Source organism: Calidris pugnax, unplaced genomic scaffold, assembly GCF_001431845.1.
Source record: "Calidris pugnax isolate Ruff unplaced genomic scaffold, ASM143184v1 scaffold58, whole genome shotgun sequence".
In the NCBI taxonomy this organism is placed as follows: domain Eukaryota; kingdom Metazoa; phylum Chordata; class Aves; order Charadriiformes; family Scolopacidae; genus Calidris; species Calidris pugnax.
In genome coordinates, this window is record NW_015090868.1 from 2,236,469 (window position 1) to 2,258,690 (window position 22,222).

The 22,222-nt window shown below is 42.3% G+C and overlaps 1 protein-coding gene across 1 annotated transcript; it reads right to left on the bottom strand.

Moving 5' to 3' along the window:
* Positions 1 to 1,227: 1,227 nt before the first annotated feature.
* On the bottom strand, positions 1,228 to 18,805 carry LONRF1 (LON peptidase N-terminal domain and ring finger 1). Its single transcript, XM_014945662.1, has 12 exons — positions 18,031 to 18,805; positions 12,368 to 12,486; positions 9,921 to 10,043; positions 9,164 to 9,310; positions 8,467 to 8,704; positions 8,288 to 8,378; positions 7,349 to 7,463; positions 6,531 to 6,652; positions 4,976 to 5,134; positions 4,608 to 4,770; positions 4,061 to 4,213; positions 1,228 to 2,535 (listed from the first exon to the last, which is right to left on the bottom strand). Exons 1-12 carry the CDS (start codon positions 18,653 to 18,655, stop codon positions 2,377 to 2,379), a joined length of 2,214 nt encoding a protein of 737 aa, XP_014801148.1. The 5' UTR covers positions 18,656 to 18,805; the 3' UTR covers positions 1,228 to 2,376.
* Positions 18,806 to 22,222: the final 3,417 nt, after the last annotated feature.

Consider the following 22,222-nt stretch of genomic DNA (forward strand, 5'->3'; position numbering starts at 1 on the left):
TTTTACTGCAAGGTCCATGCGGACATTCAGGTGAGCCCGTTCCACCCTATTCTGTATGACAAAGGCTGGTCCACAAAACAACCACTTGAAAAAATTCCAATTTAGAGATCCTCTGAAAAAAAATCCTTCCTCCCCATTCTCCATTCCCTGTCACTCCCAGCAGCACCCACTGTGTTCCTCCTGCATGTGGAACACTCACTGGAGAGCAGTACTTACCATCAGCTTTAACGCAGAACCTGTCATCACAGGAAGACAGCTTTAACGCAGAACCTGTCATCACAGGAACTTTGCTTTTTGTTGTTGTTGCTGGTTTTTTTTAAATAAAGTGGTTGTTTTTTTTAACATGGTTTACAACTCCAGAAGTAGAACTTAGGTATGCAGAGGATAGTGCACTTTCTCACCTGAATTTTTATTAAAAACTCATGGAAACATACAAAACCACCTAGAAGCCACACCTTCCAGCAGAGTAGGGAATATTCAATTTGAAAATCAAAGCTCTTGCCAAGAAAAAAACCCCCAAAAACTAAAATTACCACTGGATCTTTTGGGGTATTTCACCCCCAGCTACAGGGACTTTTTACTGTCAAAAAAAATAAAAATAAATATCCTGTCACCTGTGTTCTTACTCTTAGGAAGATCTTGGTGATATGGTGTCCTCAAACCAGGACAGAGAAAGAACAAGTTTCTAAGGTTGTAACATACTGAAGTGGACAAATGGAGGGTCCCCTTTCTTCTTTTGTTATGCAAATAAAGCTTTCCAAATATTAATCCAGGACTTTACTCATACAATAAATGGGAAATTTACCCTACATAGAAGCTCAAATTAAAAACGGTCCAGCAGATTTTGGGTTGCCTGTAGTATCTCAAGCCTTAAACTCCAGAAGAGAACGAGGCCAGAGCACCTGATGACCAAGTCTGTGAAATACCCAAGTTTTCTGCAAGAACAGTTTCCCGCAACTTTAACCGAAGTTTTGTGAAATGCAAACTTCACACCTGAAACCACCTTCATTTAAACCAAGTAGATACAGGAGCAGGACACCAGCAAAAATACTTGTGTGCCCAATAACCAGCCCGAGCCAGGCACTGTATCAGAACCACATTATGCACCTACCAGTCACCTCCTGAAGCGCCCACAACCTGGACGTAGGTTAAACAGCTGCCTCGGGCTTCACTCAAACATCCCAGAACAGAAGCACATGGGAAAGGAAAGTGATTTTTAGTTTCTGATAAAGTTAAAAATATTACAAACTTTTAGCTTTTATTGAAAATTAAATATATTAGCAAAAGCAAGATTTAAGAAATATTTTACAAATGATTTACATACAAGAAAGCCAGTATCAGACATATTCACAAATATGCAAACCTTTAATTACAAAAAAGTACCTATTGGCAGCATGACGCTAACCTCGCCACTGCAGTGTGCTCTACTATTGATATGAATAAGGCATAGAACTCACATTTGCACCAACTTAAAAAAGTTCAAATAAAACTTTTAAGCTTTTAATTCCTGGATGCACAATCCCCGGGACACACACGCACGGCACGCTCTAAGGTTTCTTCTCCTAAGCTCTACAAACTAAGCGTGTGCTCTGGAAGAACAGCCAGCCTGAAAAGCCCAGTAGAAATGTAACTGGTACTAGCATTTAGTTTTCAGTTTCCTCTTTAACATGTACAGGCCTAGGTATGTAAACCATATTCACAGTTTAAGTATCTTTTTTTTTTAGACAGAAGTACCTCTTTTTTTTTTCTTTTTTCTTTTTTTTTTTTTTGCATTTGTTCCTTAAAATTGGCTCTGGGTTCAGCATAACAGTTCGTCATGTCACCTGCTTTGTGATGCACACATTTACAAGATAACTTAAAAAAACCTGTGCCATATTCATGGTCAAGATAATTCAACAAGAGTAGTAATATCCAACAGTGACATTCAATACTACATCTCAAATATTTGTGCAAACAGCAAAAAGAACAGTTGTATGAGGCAAACATCTGCAAAACCTTGAACACCACCTCAAAGTTGTAAACTTGGACTGTCAGCCTTAAGTCCTGCACTTCCCGCAGCTTTAAAAAGTCAGTGGCTAAAGTTATCAAGTCTTAAAAAATGTTCTCTTCTACATAGTGCAAATCGTAACGTCGGTAACGTGAAAAAACGGGTCGAGCTGGATTGACTTTGTGCAACCATCAGTGGTCTTCTCTCGTCGTGGAGGGAAATGTGCATTCAGAGAAGCCCGCGGGCTCAGGGAGTCGGCGGGGAGGAGAGAGAAACGAGCAGTTCCGTCACACTTCTCAAACCAGCGCTAGATGTGCAAAGGCAGCAAAAATTCCAGCTGCTACTACAACCAGAACAGAGTAACTTTTCAGGAAGACCCAGGCGGTTAGTCACTTGGACTGGTCTCTAGAAAAATACGTCAGTATATGTTGGATTTTTATCAGACGGTCTTTTAAAGACATCATGGAGAGAACCGACAGCTGGTATCTGGGGTCTACTGGGAGAACAGCCAGGAGCCACCAACACCAAGCAGGACCATTGGGCATTGCCTAAAAGTAAAAGTTAAGTTGGTTACTCACAACCAATCCTGTCCAGTTGATTAACTGGAAGACACTGAATGACAAAGTCGTCAGCGACAAAGGCTAATATAAAGCTTGATACTGACTAAAGAGTTCCAGATCCATCGGATCAGAAGGGTTCTTGAAGGGATCTCTTCCGATCCCTCCCCAACTGAGAAGTCAAATAACACACAATTAATCGAAGCTTGATAAAGTAATTAGTTTTTTAAGAAAACAAGAAGAGCTTGTAGCCATCTTTTCCCAGAGAAGCTAAGTATAGGACAGTCACCTAATAACAAACCTCCCTGACAAAACAAAATCCATTACCTGTCATGCTATTCTTGAGGCTTGAGTATTCTTGAAGTTTTCATTACGATTGTCTTTGTTATATTTGAAGGACTCCTCTATCACCTCCCAATTGCCCTCCCTTCTCATGACCTCCTCCACAGAGCAGGAATACTTCACCAGTTCCTTCTAAGTTGATAACACATACTATGTAACTTTTCCTGTACTTTATTCAATTCTCTATACCAAGCCTTAGATGTCATGCCCTGAACTGGATGTAATACTCATCAGTAGAGTCCTATCGCTGCAGAGAAGACTAATTACTTCAAATGACTTGCAAAAATATGACTGGTAGTGGTACGCTCCAGGATGACATTTCCTCTCTCATGTCTGTATCACACAGTTGACACCTTCTGTGTTCCATCACAAATCTCAGGTACGTGCCCACAGCATCGCTGCCCCGCTACTCATCCTGGTTGTGCAAGCTTATTCCTCTTTCCTAGTACATTGTTTTAAATTTGTTTTGTTGTTGTTGTCCTAAAATCAATTCTGAATTCCTCCCAGACCGGTTAATACAGTCTCACAAAAGTACGAGGGAGATGGGTGAGGGCCAGGCTCTCCTAAGATCCCACTTTTGAAGTGGAATTATATACAAAGTCAGATTTTGCCTACTTTTAAATGTTGCTTTTCTCCAGCCTTCACTCTCTCAGGATCTCGCCAACCTCCATTAATCTTTTATAATAACCATGAAAATTGATTGCTGTTGCTAGTTTCTTAAGAAAGGTTTGTTAAGAAAGGTTTGTTGAATCCTAGGAGCTGCAGCAGCCTGCAGCACTCGCTCAGAGAGGCAGGAAACATTATTTGTCATCACCTCTTTGCCAAAGATTACTGCCTGTACGTGTCTCAGGGAAGAAAATAGAGGGCTTTTTTTTCTCCATTTGAATTCTAACAGCTTCACACAAAGCAACAGTTTAAAACGCTGCTGGAACTTGGTGTTCTCAGTTTGCTACTTTTATCTCCACAGCAGCGTATCATCCTTTCCTGAAAAACCTGTTGAACAGTGACAGAACTGCCTTTTGTCACTCATCTTATGAGAAGCAAGACGAAAGACTGAGTGTCTTCAAAAGGTGGGGAAAAAAAGTCTTTTTTTTCTTTTAATGTTTAGCAGTTTTAATAGGGTTTCTATTTTTAGAAATAAGCAGCTAGTAATTGGTATTAAATGATGTCTCACCTGTATATTTTCCTCCCTGCCAGGCATTGGCCCAAAGTGCTGAAGGATCTGAGTGCGGAATTTGTTTCTTAAGTTTTGGAACCAACTGCAGGCCTGATTGTAAACAAAATTGTGAAGTTCTCTCAGTTTCTTTAGTTCTTCTTCATCAGTAACCTATAGGAGGAAGGTTAAGAAAATATCATTAGAGATAAAGAAACAAATAAGGTGTTTAATTTAAAATAAAAAAAACCAAATCACACATTCAATTTCAACTATATTTAGATATATTTCTTGCATCTTCCTAAGCCTTGATTGCTAACGACTGAATAGTAAAGTCCTGTGATATTTTAGAAAGTTATGGCTTCAAACAATTGTTCAAACAAGAAGCACACTATTTCTTTTTTGCTTTATAATCAGTAAAAAATTAAGCTAGCTTCCATTTCTTCATGCTGGCACTGGATCTTCCAGTGGTCTAGGGACCTAGAAATTGGAAACTGAGCTCTCAAGAACAAATCAAGCAAAAATCTTGAGATATTAACACTCATTAAGCACTTAGCGTTCTGGATACCTTAATGTCTTCCAAATACTCGATGTCTGCAGTGCAATAGCCATCTTTCATCCCCCTCTGTAAAACTCTAAATCTCTTTCCACCAACTGTATCGACAACAGACCTTCCATCAGGTAGAAAATGAACATTCCTTATTTGCAGCATGCAGCCGTAATCTGCAAAACTAGAAGAGAGACCTCGTCAGTAACGCAGTCACACACCTCTGAAAGGATGCTTTTTATAATTAGAAGAAGATATAAGAGATGAGAAGCTTGGAATTAGGACGCAGACCTACCCGTTTTGAGGTGCAAACACTTCTGAAAGGATGCTTTTTACAATCAGAAAGAGATATAAGAGACGAGAAGCTTAGAATTAGGACGCAGACCTACCCGTTTTGAGGATCGCTTATACACATCCCGAACTGTTTCGTCCCCGTTTCCATACTCCTGCGAATCATGAGTCGGTATCTTGGCTCAAACACGTGTAGAGGGCAAGGCACAGTAGGATATGCCATAGTGCAAACAAACATTGGAACATTCTTGGTCAAGCTTCAAGAGAACATCAAGAGAAACAGGTGGCGTAAAGATCTCATCACTGAATTATGCCAAGACGAGACATTTTTTTCCAGTGTGTTTGGTGTATTTGAGGTCATGAAGCAAAGTTTTTCAAAGTTAATTAATAAGCCCATTGTAATAACTTTCGTAATCAATAAAACCACACACTAACAACAGTGACTGAACACCCATGGGCTGGTTTGAATACATACTGGAGAGTAAGCCTCACAGTTATCTAATTAGCAAGTATCTAGTCAATGAAAGAAGGGCTTTGTTTTGGGGACAGCAGTCTTAGTTATTTTTTTTTCTTTTTTTTGTTTTATTTTGAGCCATACAAGCCACTATGCCCTCAGAGCCACAGCGTTTCCTGGAACTAAAAAGATGTAGCAGTAACTCCATAGTAGCTAGGTCACCATTAAGGCTATTTTCAATGATGGGCTCCAGAACACAAGATGCGATCCAGGGTGTAATTTTTACCTTGCAATATGCCTCAGCAGGCCTAATTGAAAAACAAAATATTGTTTTCATCCTGTTTTATCAAGTATGTACAGTTGATAGTTGATATAAACAAGTTAGCATTAAAACATTACCAGGTATTTAATTTTAATACCTTTCAGACTATAAAACAGAATTCTAATGTATGGATTCTGTTACGTAAGTTGCATAAGCTGTAGTTTTAAATAGTTTTCCAACATTCATACCTACAATATGTGATGCTTTATATAGTTGAAAAACTGTACTAGAGATAGACATCAAGATTGCAAAAAAATCCCAACGATTTCTTTTCATCAAATCTATCTTTATACAATTAATGTCTATCATGAACTGCTTGGAAAGAAATTCAACCATCTGATACAGGCTGCTCAGAGAGGTGGTGGAGTCTCCATCTCTGGAGACATTCAAAACCCACCAGGACACGTTCCTGTGCAACCTGCTCTGGGTGGAGGTTGGACTGCTCTGGCTCTGGCAGGAAGGTTGGACTAGATGATCTCCAGAGGTCCCTTCCAACCCCATACTATTCTGTGATTCTGTGACACTCTGCAGCCAACTCAAGAGGACAATTCCATTAACAGCAGCAAAACTAAAATTGAAGCCTCACGATGGCGGACACAGAAGAGAAACAGAAGGCCAAACTTATTTTGTAGGGGACTTAACAGCCTCATATTGCTATTATCAAAGTGTGATTTTATTTTTTTTTAATTTCCACAGTAGTCAAAAAACTGTTAATTTTCTGAAATAGTCATTTAAGACACCAAATTAACACGTCTTTATACTCCTTCTTGCATCCATAACATGCCATTATTAACAATCGCAATAAAGATCAAACATATCTAAAAAGCATTTCCATACTGATCTCTCAAGTTTTCTAGATCAAAGACAGCAAGCTTACTTTGAGTGTTCAGCGGTTTCTTCTGCATGAATTCTTTTTCTCTCATATAATTCATCAGACAAATATTTCATTATTAACTCCTCCAGCAGTTCTGTGGTGCTGTATTTTCTGCTTGCAAGGTACTGTAAGCAATTTTTAAAAATATGTATTAATATTCTTTTTCATATATATTAAGAAAAGACTTGTGAAAAATGCAACTTTCTATTTAAAATCACGACATGTGAAATGTGTCTTAAGTTAGATTTAAAGCCATGAAAACCTACAGCTCTGAAGTTCTTATGTTTCATTACTTAACATCTTTGAGCAACCTGGTCTAGTGGGAGGTGTCCCTGCCCATGGCAGGGGGGTTGGAACTCAATGATCTTTAAGGTCCCTCCCAACCCAAACTATTCTATGATTCTATGATCTTAATGTTACTCTGTATTTGAAAATTAGGTTCCCTATTTTAGTTCTTAGTGTCTGACAACTCAAGTGTCTCAGTTTGTGTTGCTATTGCCTACCAGAGACAGAACTGATTTCCCAGGTTATGCAGCCAGACAAATAAGGAAAGTGTACAGAAATCACACAGAGGTTTTACTGAATAGTTCCCAAAGTTTATGAACACCCAGGATTTAATTACACCACTAAAGTAGTTGGTCACAGAAAACCTCTAAGACCCTGCGGCAAACCCAAGCAACTTGAATTGACAGTTTGTCTCGAGTTTTTCCTTTCTAGCAGCAATCCACAGCCCAAGTGAACTCAAGTTGTTGTGTTTAAGTGAAACAGCCTTTAAAAACGATACAATGTCTGTATTTGTGAGCTCTACTGAGAAACGGTACCTCTTTCAAACTCTCCTTGCAGAGTGGACACTGAGGAGCGTGGTCTAAACAGCGTTCCAAGCAACCTTTGCAAAAAGTATGTCCACAAGGGGTTGTCACTGGCTCAAAGAATAGCCTGAAACAAAGTTATAAGCAGTTAGACACCATGGCAAGTGTGTGTTTTGATAACAAAAACCCTCAGTGACCTCTTTAAGACTAGTTATACCATAACAAAGCAGAGACAATTAATGTCCTCTCTCCTTATTCTACTTTTTCCCCTACCCTGCAGTTTGTTTCCATTTACCACAGCACCACTTGCTTTTTGTTTTCTGATGATCCTGGACACTTTTCAGAACACTCTAAATATCTAAACATTTATCCCAGTGTACAAAGATTTTGGTCTCACTACACAGAGATTCAGAATAAGCAAAATTAAGTGATTCTTCGAGGAGCTAAGTTGTTTTAATAGCAGCATCACATAATGGACAGAACATCACTATGGACAGGATAAAGGTATTTATTCTGAAAGCCAAGACAACTCTGTAAGACCTTTCAAATACATCAGCTACATGTAAGTAGGCTAACATTCTGAAGTATCCACATCTCCTAGACAAATACGAAGTTCACAGGCAATACTTCTAAGCATTAGCCTTCTCAAAATAGTAAATTAAATAGTTTTATTGACTGAAAGAGACCCTGACATTTAACGACAAAAGGTCTTGTCCTTTTTAGATTATCAGTTAACAATGCCAAGCTCAATTTAAAAGGCAGCTTGATTGAAATAATCCTGTATTATATAGCACTATAGCAAGTGATACATTTAAGTAAGCATTTAACTGCTGCGATAGAGGAAGGCTGAAAATTATTGCCTGATAAGAGAAGTCATCACAATTTATATGTGTAACAGGTATGTGGCCAAGTATCTGCAATGGAAATACTGAATTAAGGAGGAAATCTTACCTCATACATAGAGAGCACTCGAAATCAGATACATCAATCAAGTCCCCTGGAATTGTTCCAAAAGGCAGCGTCATGTCCCTTTTTGTACTTTCTAAGGAAAAGCAAGACAAAACACTCCTTCAGAGAAAGGCACAAGACAGTAAATACTTTGAACTTCAAAGTAATTGACTGTTTATTACCTCCTTGCTTTTTGTGTTTGTTTCTTCCATCTTCACATACAACTGTATCCTGTTCTGAAAAGGAAAGCTTTCTTTTCAACAAAGCACCTTTTTCTTGGCCAGAGAGAAGGGGTTCGGAAGACACTCTCTTTAAGCCATCTTCCTTGGCAAGGTCTTTCGTCGAGTTAAGAGCGTGGGCAGACTGTGCACGATTTAAGCTTCCACCGACGGGCTCCGGTACCTCTGATCCTCCTAAACTCTGTCAAAGTAAGATGAAACTGAGCTGTATTTCAAAAGTAACACAAGTCTAAGTACGTAAGACATGAACATGCAAAGATATATAAGCTAAACTGATACCCACAGTTAGTTGATTAGTTAACTAGAGGAATTTGATAAGACAGTACTCAAATTTGCTTGGCATTAACAATATAAAAATCTTCACCTGCTTCAAAGAGAAGGGAAAACTGTATTTCTCTTTATTTTGAAAGTCCCTAATATCAAATCTCAGTACCTTCTAGTAAGTACTTCACTGGAATGAGGAGTCTAACACTCCAAATGAAAATACATTACTCCCAAATCACAATTCTTTTCTTTCAGTTTAGCCAATTACAGAGAGTCAGCATTTAGGCTGGAAAGTAAGTATGAAAAATAAAGATATCAAAATGTCTGATGTTTGAGTATCAGCCAAAAAGAAGTGTTATCCTATAGCTTTTGTTACCTGCTCAGGACAAAGCGGTAAGTCGCAGTAAGACTCAGACACCTCAGAACCAAGTATAAAGGGTTTATTTCGAATATGTGGTGAATTCCAAGCAGATTCCTTCAGACTCTCTCCCAACTTCTCTGGTGACAGCATATCACGCAACGCCTAGAAAACAAACAGCTAAATGTTCATAACAATGAAAAAGGACACAGCTTTGATTATAAGACCACGTACCAAAAAAAAAAAAAAATAAATTTAAACTCTTAATAAGTTATCCTCATAAACAGAGCCTTATTTAAACAGTAACTGAGAAAAACAACCAGTTGAGAACAAGCAGAAACCTACATACCTACATTACCAAAAAGAAATTTATCCAGAAATCTTTTCTACTACAAGTGAGCTCTTCACACAGAGTTAGACAATTCAATAGCACGCAGCTTTTGCAATGTAAACCTTTATTATCCAAGAAAAACTGTCACGCTCTGGGCACATTAGAAGAATTCAACTTAGAATCTTTAACTTGCTGCTCGCTTTCTGGTTTTCCAGATTTCTATTTAGTAACTTCAAAAGCACGTGTACTTTGAAATGTGTACTTAAAACCTGTACATTAGGACTATCTCCTCAACATAGCATGGTATATCTTGAAAAATACATCTTAATATGCCACCTGAACCTTTTCTGTATGTATTGAAGATTTTCAGATGCTCAAAGTCTACCATAATGGGAGCTTTATAAAGGAACTAAGTCAAAGATCCAGTTTCATAAAGAAACTTACCCTTTCTACTTCTAGCTTGGCTGGAAGAAAGTCCTCATCAAGGGCTAAGCACTGTATAAACAGTTGTAAGGCATCACCTACGAAGCCAGAGTCTTGCAGCACTTTTCCTTTCTGGAAGTAGATCTGAAAAACAGAGACCGTGACGATGTTTTTAGGGTATGTCAAAATGCAGTATCCATCTTACAGGTGTTACAATTAGAACCCTCCATGACAAAAACAGTGTAGCTCTTCAACAAACTCCTGCAGTGCATGGAGTGGATGATCTGTACGCCTGATCTAACATACATCCCCTACAGTGTTTGGATGGGCTGGTGTTACTCTCCTTCCAGTTATTTGTTTCAGCTTACACAAGGTATTAAAAACCTGACTACTGCTGAATTCAGAAAAGGCATTAATTTCCCCCTCCTGTGAGCCACTGGAGGGGAAGAAGAGGGACAAGCAATGCAAATGAATACATAACCTCATACAACAGCTTATAGGACACCCTTTTTGCCCTCTGTTTCATTAAAAGCCTGCAGGAGAATGGCAAATACATACAAACCCACACACACAACCATGCATCCCTTACATACATCTTAATCTAGACTCTTAACACAAACCAATGCGCTTTTGGAACTGCTTCCTCCAACTTAATTTTATTCTTGAACACTAGACAGCAGCTAGGAAAAAAGAATAAAACTGTTTACTACTTTCTCTGAAAGAAAGGTTGGACTAGATGATCTTTAAGGTCCCTTCCAACCTAGACAATTCTATGATTCTGTGAAAAAGGAAAAGGAGAAGAGAGTACTGCGTTTTGCTGAACCTACATGTATGACATTGCAACTAAGAAGTCCCTTATCCAACTTGAATCTCAAGTGTTAAAAGTTGTGCTTGCAGTAATATAAATACAAGTTAGATAAAAACAAGTTATCTAACAAAAAGATAAAACATCTAGTTGTATATGAGATTTTGGATAATAGGCCAGAAAACTGAATTAAAAAAAAAAAAAAAAGAACAAAAAAAATTAAAACCAGAGTGCAGTTTCTATGGAATGACTGCCAGCATTAACAGTGAAGTCTGTTAAAGAAGGCTGTCAGATGAGGGCATGCATCATCTTTGATGGATTTGGGCAGTTTCATTAAAACGTGTCCTGAAGAAGGAAAATATGCTAATCCTCCTCTCACAGACAGTTTCTTTTCCTACAGAGATCAGAACTGTTAGAGAAATCCATCAAACCAATCTCAGCTAAGTGAAGAGAGCTTCTTTCCAAATATACAGAAAAAGTAGACGTTACTACCAATGCTGAGAGGGGAAAAGCAGGATGCTCTCTGAGTTTGCAGTAGCCACGGAACTGCTGAACACTGGAGTTCCTGCTGAGTTCCCATTGAGTTTCTTTGAGCTTTCTGAAGAAAAACTTTCCAAGCCAAATCAGCAAAGTGTCTTTCTCTTAATAAAAACTAACAAATGAAACAAATGCCAATCTCCAGCTGTTACAGGTTACATCACCATAAACTATCCCAACTCCAAGTCCTGGGAGCCACTAAAAAAGGCCCCAAAGACACGGCTGCGTTTTTTTAGCCAGTACTATTGCAAAATAATTAATTGCTTCTGCTAAATATTTTTTGACTCTTTGGAAAAGAAAACTGCGTTGTCCTATTTATACAACAAACTATTTTACCAATAAAACTCAAAAAACTATGAGAGAAATGTTGACTTAACATAGAGCCAAGAATTCCAGTCCTGGCTGGCAACAGCGACCGCTCATCTCATGTGATATTCTCAAGGAACAGATAATGCTTGAAATGCTCTGACTTTGGGAAATACAGTCAAAGCGTAAACACTTCAGGGAAGGGCAGAGCTCTAAAAGGACTAACTTGTGCCCAGCATAAGAAATCTCAAAAATCAATTACATCAACCTACTGAACATAAAGGCCTCAGAAGTTCTGCTTTCAAGCAATTAAAAGCTGGCAACACAATTTCAGCCAACCACCCAGTCAAGTAACATTAAGCCAGAGTTAAGTTTGTAAATATTTAATAACTTTTCTTAAGAGAACACCTAAAAGTGTTCTTATAAAGGAATAAAATAATCAATAACAAGTAACTACAGACGGCACAAAAACACTTCATAACACTGCCCAAGAAGTCAGTTCCACTGCACTTAACCCTTCATCCAAGGACACCACCTCATGTTGTGATAAGAAATAAACATACCTGAAGTTTTTGATGAAGACTAAATTAACAGTTCCAAGAGCATTCATCAATCAGTTCTAACCTGCCATACTCATCAGTAGCCTGTCTCATACAAGTAACTACTTTAAGACACCTCTTAGCATTCTGCACGTCTTATAAGATAACGTTTAAGATAGCTGACCTAGGCTCTTGACTTGATGCAAGTATAATTCAGAATCCATTGATTCTAAAGATAAATATAGATTTTGAAAAAAAATTAAGAGTTCATATCAACTTACCTCTGGCCAATTTGGCATTTTAGAAATAACAAAATTTAGATCTTCTATGGCTGTTTTATATTCTTGGAGGCCAACGTATGACTCAGCTCTGTAAATTCTCAGCATCAAGTCACTGGAATCTGAAGACAAAAATAAAGTAACATTTTTAATAATTCAGAAATTTGTCATTTTCAATTAGATGTGCTTTCACAGAGATATGTCGTAACCACACTTCTTTGTACCATACTTCCAAAATTACTGGAGTACATTCCCCACCATGTATCAGTGTCTGGGTAATAAAAGTGGCAGTAATTTCAGGCTCATGCCTTTCAAGCTAAAGATCAAATTTTGGACCCTCTAATGTATCTTGCAGCAAGAAGATATATTTTAAAAGATCTAACACTGAAGCTGACAGAACAAAGTATTGCTCAGTACTGCTGTGTCAACAAAAGTCGAGGACTAAGCAGACTTTAGCTTTACAGTACACTCATCCAAAATCACAGAAATCTGGGAATTTACCACGCTTGTATTAAAAAGTCTAAGTATTAGAAAGTTTGCTTCCAAACGTTCGAGTTTTTCTTTAAACTATCGTTTGTTTGTATAATGCCTGACCCCTTCTAACTACGGCTGGAGACACAGATGCACTGTGGAGACACAGAGACACTTCCACAGTGGTACCCACTTGGTAATTACTAGTGACAAACTTTATCACCGTGAGGTCTGGAAAGAGGCAATGCAGTAGCAAAAAGCCTTTAGCTCCAGCCGGCAGCCCTGCTGTAAGGAGTTGGACTAGTGGAACTTCTGCAAGGGGAAAACATTACTGTGTGTCCAGTAAACACAAGTTCTCATGTCCAATGTACAACATTTTGCATGAAGCAGCCTCTTAAATGGGAAGCACACCTGTCTCCATGCCCCTAAAACTATGGTTTTCATAACACAACTAACTGTAGTTGTTGCTTGGAAAAAAATGCCAGCAGGCTGCTTTGATCTTCATTATTTATTTATTTATTTTTTTCACTGCACCTGTGTTTTTCATTGAATAAGGCAAGTCAAACATTGGTCTGCTACAATACTAAAATTAAATAGTTCTTTACATTTCTTTCAACAAGATTTCCTTGGGAGGGGATCATTTCAATTTGCTATTCTATTCTAGCCTATTCTAAATGTCTAATTTAAATTTTCATAATTTCCAACATTAGCTTGTTTTACTCAGAGACCGGCCAACGTTCCTGTGTATTCCAAAATACTGTTTTGTATTTACATCCACAACACTAGGTGTAAAAAGACCTCAATGGAAAAGAGTTAAGAAAATAAACATCGACACAAGATTTCACTGCTGAAACTTGTGTCTTTCTGATTTGTCTTTCCTTTGAGCTGGCAGTTTCCCTCCAAATACAAATATTCCCAAACCTGGTGTTTGTTTTTTTATTTAACTTTAGACATAATAAAGTGTTTGTGTTAACAGAAGTCTGGGAAATTGTCTAATTTAAACAGGCAATCCTGCAAGCAGGACTCTGTAGCCTGCTTTCCTGTGGCTTTGTGTTTTGTGACCGTTACAGCCCAGTGAGGCAGGAGCTCAGATCAAACCCTTCAGACCCCTTTTTTCCTGTTGTATTTGACTCTTTGGTGTCCAGCAGAGTTAGTATCAAAACCAAATTATCTTCTTCAGACATAGCAGTAAGCGCAGGTCTTTGATAAGGTACCTATTCGCACATAATGAGAGAGAACTCATCTTTTTCAGACTTTTAAGTGTAGAAGATGACCCGAGGAACTCAGAGCCTTCCTTTCCGGGGAGAGGGTGAGAGGTAGTTTGAAGATGAAAATGTGAGTTCAAGTCTACAGCAGGTGGACATTTAATCCATTTAATTTTCAAAGAGAAAAGCGTGATTCCAATTAACTGGTACAAAAAAAAAGGGCTAAACCAAAAAGCTGGGACCCCAAATCTGCTGCTGGACGTGCACAAACACTGCAAATGAATGATCAATGCATAAAATACATTGAGTCTAAACATCTGCGAGGCCACAAGATATTAATTAATATGTCCAAGTTTGCAACCATAATTTAATTTCTAGGCTTTGTAATTGTGAAAATGCTGTTTTGCAATGTTTTAGCATATATTTTAATGTTTGCCACCTAAAGGGAGGATGCAAAACTATTCCAAATCCTTAGACCAAAGACTAAACAAGAGCAAAACCACAACCTGTGCTTGAATTTTCAATTTCAGTAATCCAGTCGTTTGTAAATACAGAAATCACTCACTTCTAGCACACCCAAAGGACTTTAATAAAAAAGACACCAAGTACTTTCATGGCAGAACTGTGTGTACCTACCAGCTGTTATTGCATTCACAGGAAAGGATACACAGGTGTACACACAAAAAAACACTCAATTCTGTGGGGATTTTTACGCTACCTCCAAAACATCTGCTCCTGGCTACTGTCAGCATAACTATGCCAATAAATGGACCATCTCTGGTCTGACCCTGTGTGCTTTTTATATGGGTCCTAAAAATACACCAAATTCTTCAAAAGACAAGACATGCACATCACAGTCACTAGCCTGAAAAACTTTAGGACACAGTATTTATTAATACAGTACTGCAGGGTCACCCCAGCGGTCAGGGGTTGGAACACACAACCCATGAGAAGAAGCTGAGAAAACTGGGCTTGTTTCGTGGAAAACAATTCCCGGAGGCCTTGGGAGAACCCAGCAGCCTTCCAGAATCCATGAGGAAGCTCTCTAGAAGACTCTTTACTGAAGTACATGGGGAAAAAACAAGGGACAAGAGTTATGAACTGAAACAAGGGCAGTCCTCGCTTGAAATAAGGAGAAGATTTTTCACTGTGAGGATAATTAACCTTTGAGCAGCTCGCCCTGTGCAATCTTCATCCTTGCAGGTGGACTTAACCTTAAGCAAACTGCTCTGAACTCAGTGTTTGTTCTGTGTTGAACAGGAGATGGATTGGCCAACGTACCTCCTCCTCCAGGGCCACTCCAGCAGGAACGGGTCCCTGAGTCAGACCAAACCCAAGCCTATTAGCTGCGTGTTGCAGGATACTTGATTAAAGACAAGCTGCACTTGGATTTTAATCCAATAGACTTCCTTTAAATATACTGTTTCATTTCAACCCCTGCAAGGAATACATCAACCATACACCTGTTAACATGCCTCATGTTTTTCAAAAGTCACCTTTGCACCATGCCAAATAGTTCTCTTTCAAGATGTTTCAAGGAATGTAAGAAAGTTATGAAAAGGTGCCATTTGAGTAAAGGTTTAGTGCCAATGCCTTATTTAGGACACCAGATCTACATTTATCACAATTTTTTAACTCTCTATCTGCACTAAGAAGAAACAGAGGTGAATTGGGAGTGAGGAAACACTGCAAATTATTTTAAACCTGAATAAATTTCTTATGCAACATCTTTTCCACCTCTAAGTGTTTTCAAGAACTCATGTTCTGGAGGAAGATGGAAAGTGTACCAGCAGCTATTAATTAGCTCTCTATTGGCCTGAAATCACCTTCAATTTGTAGCTGTGAGCCCAGAGCTCTAAACTGACATTTAATGCACATCTGCATTCTGGTTCATGAAGTTCCTGAGTAGCTTCACTAGAATGCTCGGAAGAAACTTAAAATATTGAGAGTTCTCAGGACTGGAGACACAGGGAACAGTTGTAAAGGGCTCTTAAACTGAACTTCTAGCACATGTGCTAAATTTGAATAATAAAATTGTGGATAAGCACCACAGCTGATAACTATTATCAAATTTTAAAGCCAAGATTTAGGAACTAGCTTCACAATAAAAGGAATCAAAATTATTTCCCCATAGGTATCTAAACGGTATTGCTAAATCCACAAAAGTAAGATTAGCCGGAACCTGTAGAATTAATTTCCTTTTTTATTCTTTAAAAGCCATCTTGAAACATAAAACAGGACCCCTGTAAACTTTTGTGATGATTAACAGTGTCATCAGTTTGTACCCTGAAGGCCACCCTGAGTTTTAACACCGTTTCTTTGTGACTTGTACCAGTCAATGCTGTCGTTCAGAACACATAAAGGAAGGAAAAAAAAAAAACAAAAACAAACCAACCATTCTGCTTCTCACAGCTCCAAAACTGAAAACAGATCAGCCACTTTCTCAGGTCACGTCTATCCCACATCCTATATTTTGGAAACACCCTGGCAAATAACATCGCCTTGAAGGATGCAACTGAACCTTTTTAAATTAGGGTTGCCAAAAGGTATAGGAAATATATATATATGGGAGGTTTAATCTCACCTAAATTGAAAAGAGTTTATTCTGGAACTAGATCTAATGTATCTCCCCAGAACAGATCGGGAGGATTAGACTTATGCAAGCTATGGGGTTGGGTTCGTTTCCTCCGAAGTAGAGAGCTGCACAGACGCGATCTTGTAGAAATTCCTAAATCTCTGAAGGGAAATAAAAGTGGCCCAAAAAGCGGGATCACCCTGCCCTTCACCCCCCCCGCCCCACAGGTGTCAAAACCCACAGCGGAGCGAAAACAAGCAAGGAACTCGCGAGTGGAGCCCCCGGGTGTATCGATCCCACCGGTCCCGGTCCCTCCGGGAGACGGGCCGTGTCCCCGGTGCCGGGGGGTGCGGGACAGGACCCGGGGGGTGCGGGACAGGACCCGGGGGGTGCGGGACAGGACCCGGGGGGTGCGGGACAGGACCCGGGGGGTGCGGGACAGGACCCGGGGGGTGCGGGACAGGACCCGGGGGGTGCGGGACAGGACCCGGGGGGTGCGGGACAGGACCCGGGGGGTGCGGGACAGGACCCGGGGGGTGCGGGACAGGACCCGGGGGGTGCGGGACAGGACCCGGGGGGTGCGGGACAGGACCCGGGGGGTGCGGGACAGGACCCGGGGGGTGCGGGACAGGACCCGGGGGGTGCGGGACAGGACCCGGGGGGTGCGGGACAGGACCCGGGGGGTGCGGGACAGGACCCGGGGGGTGCGGGACAGGACCCGGGGGGTGCGGGACAGGACCCGGGGGGTGCGGGACAGGACCCGGGGGGTGCGGGATCGGGGCCCGGCGTTACCTCCCGCCCGCTCCCCCATTATAAAACGCCGGGGCGACCACACCCACCCGTGACGTCACCGCCATTACACAACCTGTCCCCCTCCGTGCCTCCCGCTTATGCAACCGAGCCCGGGCCTGCGGGGGGAACTTGTCTGGGTGACACTTCAAAAAGAAAGGCGAAAATAGGTCTCTGGCGGGAAACAAGGTTAAAAGCGGCGGCAGAAGTTCGCCCGCCCGCTCCCCGCTCCGAGGGAAACCAGCCCCGCAAACTCCTCTGTAAACAGCCCCCCCCAGGGAAAAAAAAAAAAAAGCGACGTGGGAGGGGGAAGAATTAAAAAAAAACACCAGAAAAAGGCGTGAGGGAAGCCCGGTGCGGGTCGCTCTGAGGCGCACACCCCCCCGCCGCTCGCTGAGGTCCCGCAGCCCCGCCGGACCCTCTCGGCAAACTCCACGAAACTTCTTCATGTTCTTCACCGGGGCCGTTCCCACCCCGGACAGCCTCGGCGGGGCGGGAAGGAGATGCACCCCCCCAACACACACACCACCCCATAGCCTCCCGAGCCTTGCCCAAGCGGGAGGAGTGCGGGCAGCGGGGCGGCCCTCGGGCCCGCTCTCACCCCCTCAGCACGCCCCAAGCCTCACCTGCTCGCAGCGCCTGGCTGGCGGCGGCCAGCGCCTCTCGGAAGCGTCCCTGGGCCAGCAGCTCCTCCAGCCGGCTGGCCGTCCGCGCCCTCTCGCACTCCCCCGGGAACCACTTCTCCGCCAGCTGGTGGAGGACGACGCTGGTCCGCAGCAGCGGGGCAGCGGCCGGGCTGGTGCCCCCCGTCGGCGGCAGCCGGTCCCGGCATCGGCGGCAGCGGGCCCTCAGCTCCCTACGGAGGCAGCGGCGGCAGTAGGTGTGCCCGCACGGGACGGTGACCGGCTCGCCAAGGAACCGGCCGCAGCCGCAGCAGCGCAACGGGCCCTGGGTCTCGGCCCCGCCGCCCCGGCCCCAGCCCAGCCCCTGCCGCAGGCGGTAGTTGAGCACCAGGCAATCCACCAGCGTCCCCAAGCGCTGGGGTCCGGCCAGGGGGCCGAGGCACAGCGGGGCCAGCGAGGCGCCCACCGCTTCCTTCAGGCGGCCGCCCGCCGCCAGCCCCTCGCCCAGCCGCGGCGGCGGCAGCAGCAGCAACGGCGGCGGCACCAGCTCCCGCTCTCCATCCGCCTCTTCGCCGGGGCTGCCGCTGGGCTCCGGCGACACCTCCGAGCCCACGGGAGAGAACGCCATCAGCTTCACGGCTACGAGGAGGAGGAAGAAGGAAGGGAGGGAGGGGGGTAGGGGGGGGTGTGGCAGGCTCCCCGCTCCGGCCGCCGGGCTGGGGCTCGGCGCAGGACGGCTGAGGCACTGGCGGGGCAGGAGAAGGGGAGGAGGAGGAGGGAGCAAGATGGAAGGAGGTTACCCCTCCTCGCCGCCCTCCCCGCCGCCCCGCACTCCCTCTCAGCCCCCGCTGCTTTGTCGGGGAAGAGGGGAGAGGCCTTGAGGGTTCCTCAGGGGAGCGGCCGCTGGGGTGAGGGCGGTTGGGGCTGGGTGGCTTTGGCGGGGGGAGATGGGATGGAGCCCGCCGCGGCGGGGAGAAGGGTCTCCAGCCGCTCCCCGAGCCCCTTGGGGTTGGGGTTGGACGGGACGGGGGGTCGGTAGGTGCCGTAGTCCCCCAAAGGCTTTACCTGGTGGGTCACCTCCCCGGGGTGTGGGTGTGTGTGTGTGATGCTCAGGCTCCTCTGCCATCAGGTTGGGCTGGCCCCTTTTCCTTTTTGAAAAAAAACAAAACCCAAAAACCCCACCCCACAACTCTTTGTCCGTAGGGTTTATGTATTTCTCCCTCTTCTCTTGAACGTTTCCAGTTTCTGCCCCTAAGGATGGAGCACGGTGCTTTCGTTGGGTAGACCTGCTGTGCGTCTGCCTTAAACAGCCGGCTGGTGCGGGACACTTTTAATGTTTTCCACGAGTGGAAAATAGTAAATCGAGCACTTTTGGGGGAAGTACCAGATCCGCTTTAGCCTAAGGAGTAGTCGCGGTGCGTTTTCGTGTGGGAGATGTTTAGGGTTCCCGAGTTTATGTCAGCCTCTAATGGAAGCTTAAAGTCTATCAATGATGAAAGGTGATCGAAGGACTGGGAAGGCTGAGAGACCTGGGTTTGTTCAGCCTTGAGAAAAGAAGGCTTAAGGGAGACCTTATCCCCATGTTTTAGTATTTAAAGGGTGGCTACGAAAAGGGAGATTCCCTTTTTACCAAGACTCACGTGAAACAGACAAGGGGTGATGGGTACAAGATTCTGATTGGACACAAGAAGAACATTTTTCACAATAAGAACAATCAGCCCATTGGAATAATCTCCCCAGGGAAGTGGTGGATTCCCCAACATTGGACGCTTTTCAGATTCAGCTGGACAGGGTGCTGTGCCATCTTATCTAGACTATGCTTTTGCCAAGAAAGGTTAGACCAGGTGATCCTTGAGGTCGCTTTCAACCCAATATTCTATGATTCTGTGATTTTTTTTTTTTTCAGCTGTATTTCACTTGTGGCAGGCTGGAGGATGATACAGAAGGTTGTTAAGAGGGCTATAGGCAAAGATGCCATGACTGGAAATAACCACACACATCTGGATTTATATCCAGGTGTTTTGCCTGAACTCCTCCACCCTAAACCACCTCCTTTGCCTTTATAGTGTCTTTCAAGTTCCTAAAGTCAAAAAAGAGGTTATGGTAATTGAAATATGGGGGAGAACATGGGTGTATTTTAAACATGAAGAGATAGGAAAGATACTCTTTTAGGGTAATTCATTAAAAAATAGCAAGAGTTAGAAAGTGACAGTCAAAGGAAAGATCAAAGAGATACCTGTAGTGTGAACATGAATGGTGGCAGGATGAAGTAAAATGCTTTGAATTATGAATGGTTTGAATGGGTTATGGATTCTAGTTTAGATGGGTCAAGCATGAGCTGACCCTTCAGAAAGTATCAGGGAGACAGGCAGAGAATTTGAACAGAAGTAAAACTCTGAAAGAAGTACTGTGGGTCATCATTAAAGATAACAGTGGCTTATTTTGCATTTCAGATTAGATCGCTTATGGAAATGGAGAAGAAAAATAAAACAGGACAAAGTTCAGGGGGTTCTGGAACTTCCTGAAAAAGCTGGAGTTAGGATAGCAAGGTTGTCCTCTGCAGGAACGATTAAAAACGACTAGAAATGAAAAGCCATTTCTTTCCACCGTTGCCATTCCTAATGATTCTTATAAGAGTTCACGTTAGCGTTCGTACTGATGATTCAAGCAGTATTGCCAGCCACAATCACCTATTTTTCATAATTCCCTGTATACAGAAACAAAATGCTTTTGGAGTCTTGGTGCAGAAGAGTTGAGATTTTTCACATTATCCTTCACTTAAAAACAATTAAAATCAGCGAAAGAAGGGAGCTGAGCTAGGATGGATGCATAGATGGGATAGGGAGCCTGCTGCCCTACACTGCTTCTACTGGTTTTAGAAATCTATCTTTAATTAGTACATTTCATCAGAGCTTGCTCCTTCTGCTAGCAATACTTACTGTCATTGTAACCCCTTACTGTCTCCTGATGTTTGCACTATGTGCTATTCTCTACATACATAGTTGCCCTTCTTTTCTTAGGTTTCTCTTGGGAACTCAGGACTTCCATGCATCAAGGGGAAAAAAATTGTCTAACGTAAGTTTGTTCTGTGTGGCTGTAGGAAGAAGTTGGAGCAGTTAATTAGATTAAGGGTAGAGAGTTCAGATTTGTTCTTAAATACGTGCAGCAGTATGCTGCAGGAATATAAGGATTCCTCTGGATATCAAGTGATTTTTAGAGCCTGGCATATTATGGCTAGGTTCAAGAAGAGTTTAGAGAGGTTCACAGAAAATAGTCCTTTACATAAAAAGAATCACTTTTGTATCAGGAAATCCCTGGCACACAGATCTCTAGAATCTGGGAGATGATTTTGGGGGAATTCTGACTGTACATTCACCTTGCCCTTATTCTCTAGATGTTCTTCTTTGATCACTGTTGGAAACAGGACACTGGGCCTGGTCGGACCTTAGGATTACCCAGTGTGTTCATTCTTCCATCTTTACGCTATGGTTCATTTTTCAAGTTTGGGGTTTGGCACATTATTTCACCTTTGGCATATTTAACTAAAGAAAAAACTCAAATTTTCTAATCTTTTATTGTGTTACCATTAGGATATGAGAGTTATATAAGGCGGGGGGAAGACATGCAACTTTTTACTAGGTTAGATAATGCACAGCTCCTCCAGCACTCCAGTAAAAATAGTGCACACACAAAAATCTGGTTTTATTCCTCTTGTAGGGTCAGATAAATGGTACTTTAAAAAAAACCCAAAATAAACCCATGCCATTGCACAGTTCATGTGGGCCATTCTAAGAAAGTCTCCAGGGATTGTCTTTTCCCTTCCGACTGTAGAGCAATATTTTACAACTGCTTATGTAAGTCTTGGTTGTCCTCGTTCTGGAAGGTACCTACAAAGTATTATGCCTTCAATACAATGAGGTAGAAGTACATTCTTTTCTTTTGCTTATTAAGCCATTGATTGGATGTTTCTGTAAGCAATTCCTTGCACAAATAGTGTGTGCATCCCAATTAAACATGAGTTGATAATAAAATAGTGTTTTAAATTGTATTTGACCCTGCTTTAGGTAAATGATAACGCAATTATTCTGATTTAAGATCTTCAGAAATCAACAGCAGTAGAAACAAAATGAAGCAAAACCAACCCAGGCTAAGGGAACAGGCAGTGGCAGGCAGTGGACCTAACAATTAATACCTG

Coding starts and splice junctions, on each gene's coding strand:
- LONRF1 (XM_014945662.1), bottom strand. CDS start 18,655: ATGGCGTTCTCTCCCGTGGGCTCGGAGGTGTCGCCGGAGCCCAGCGGC. Junction 10,044..12,367: donor AAATGCCAAATTGGCCAGAG/GTAAGTTGATAT, acceptor TCTGTTTTTCAG/ATCTACTTCCAGAAAGGAAA. Junction 4,214..4,607: donor AGTATTTGGAAGACATTAAG/GTATCCAGAACG, acceptor TTCCTCCTATAG/GTTACTGATGAAGAAGAACT.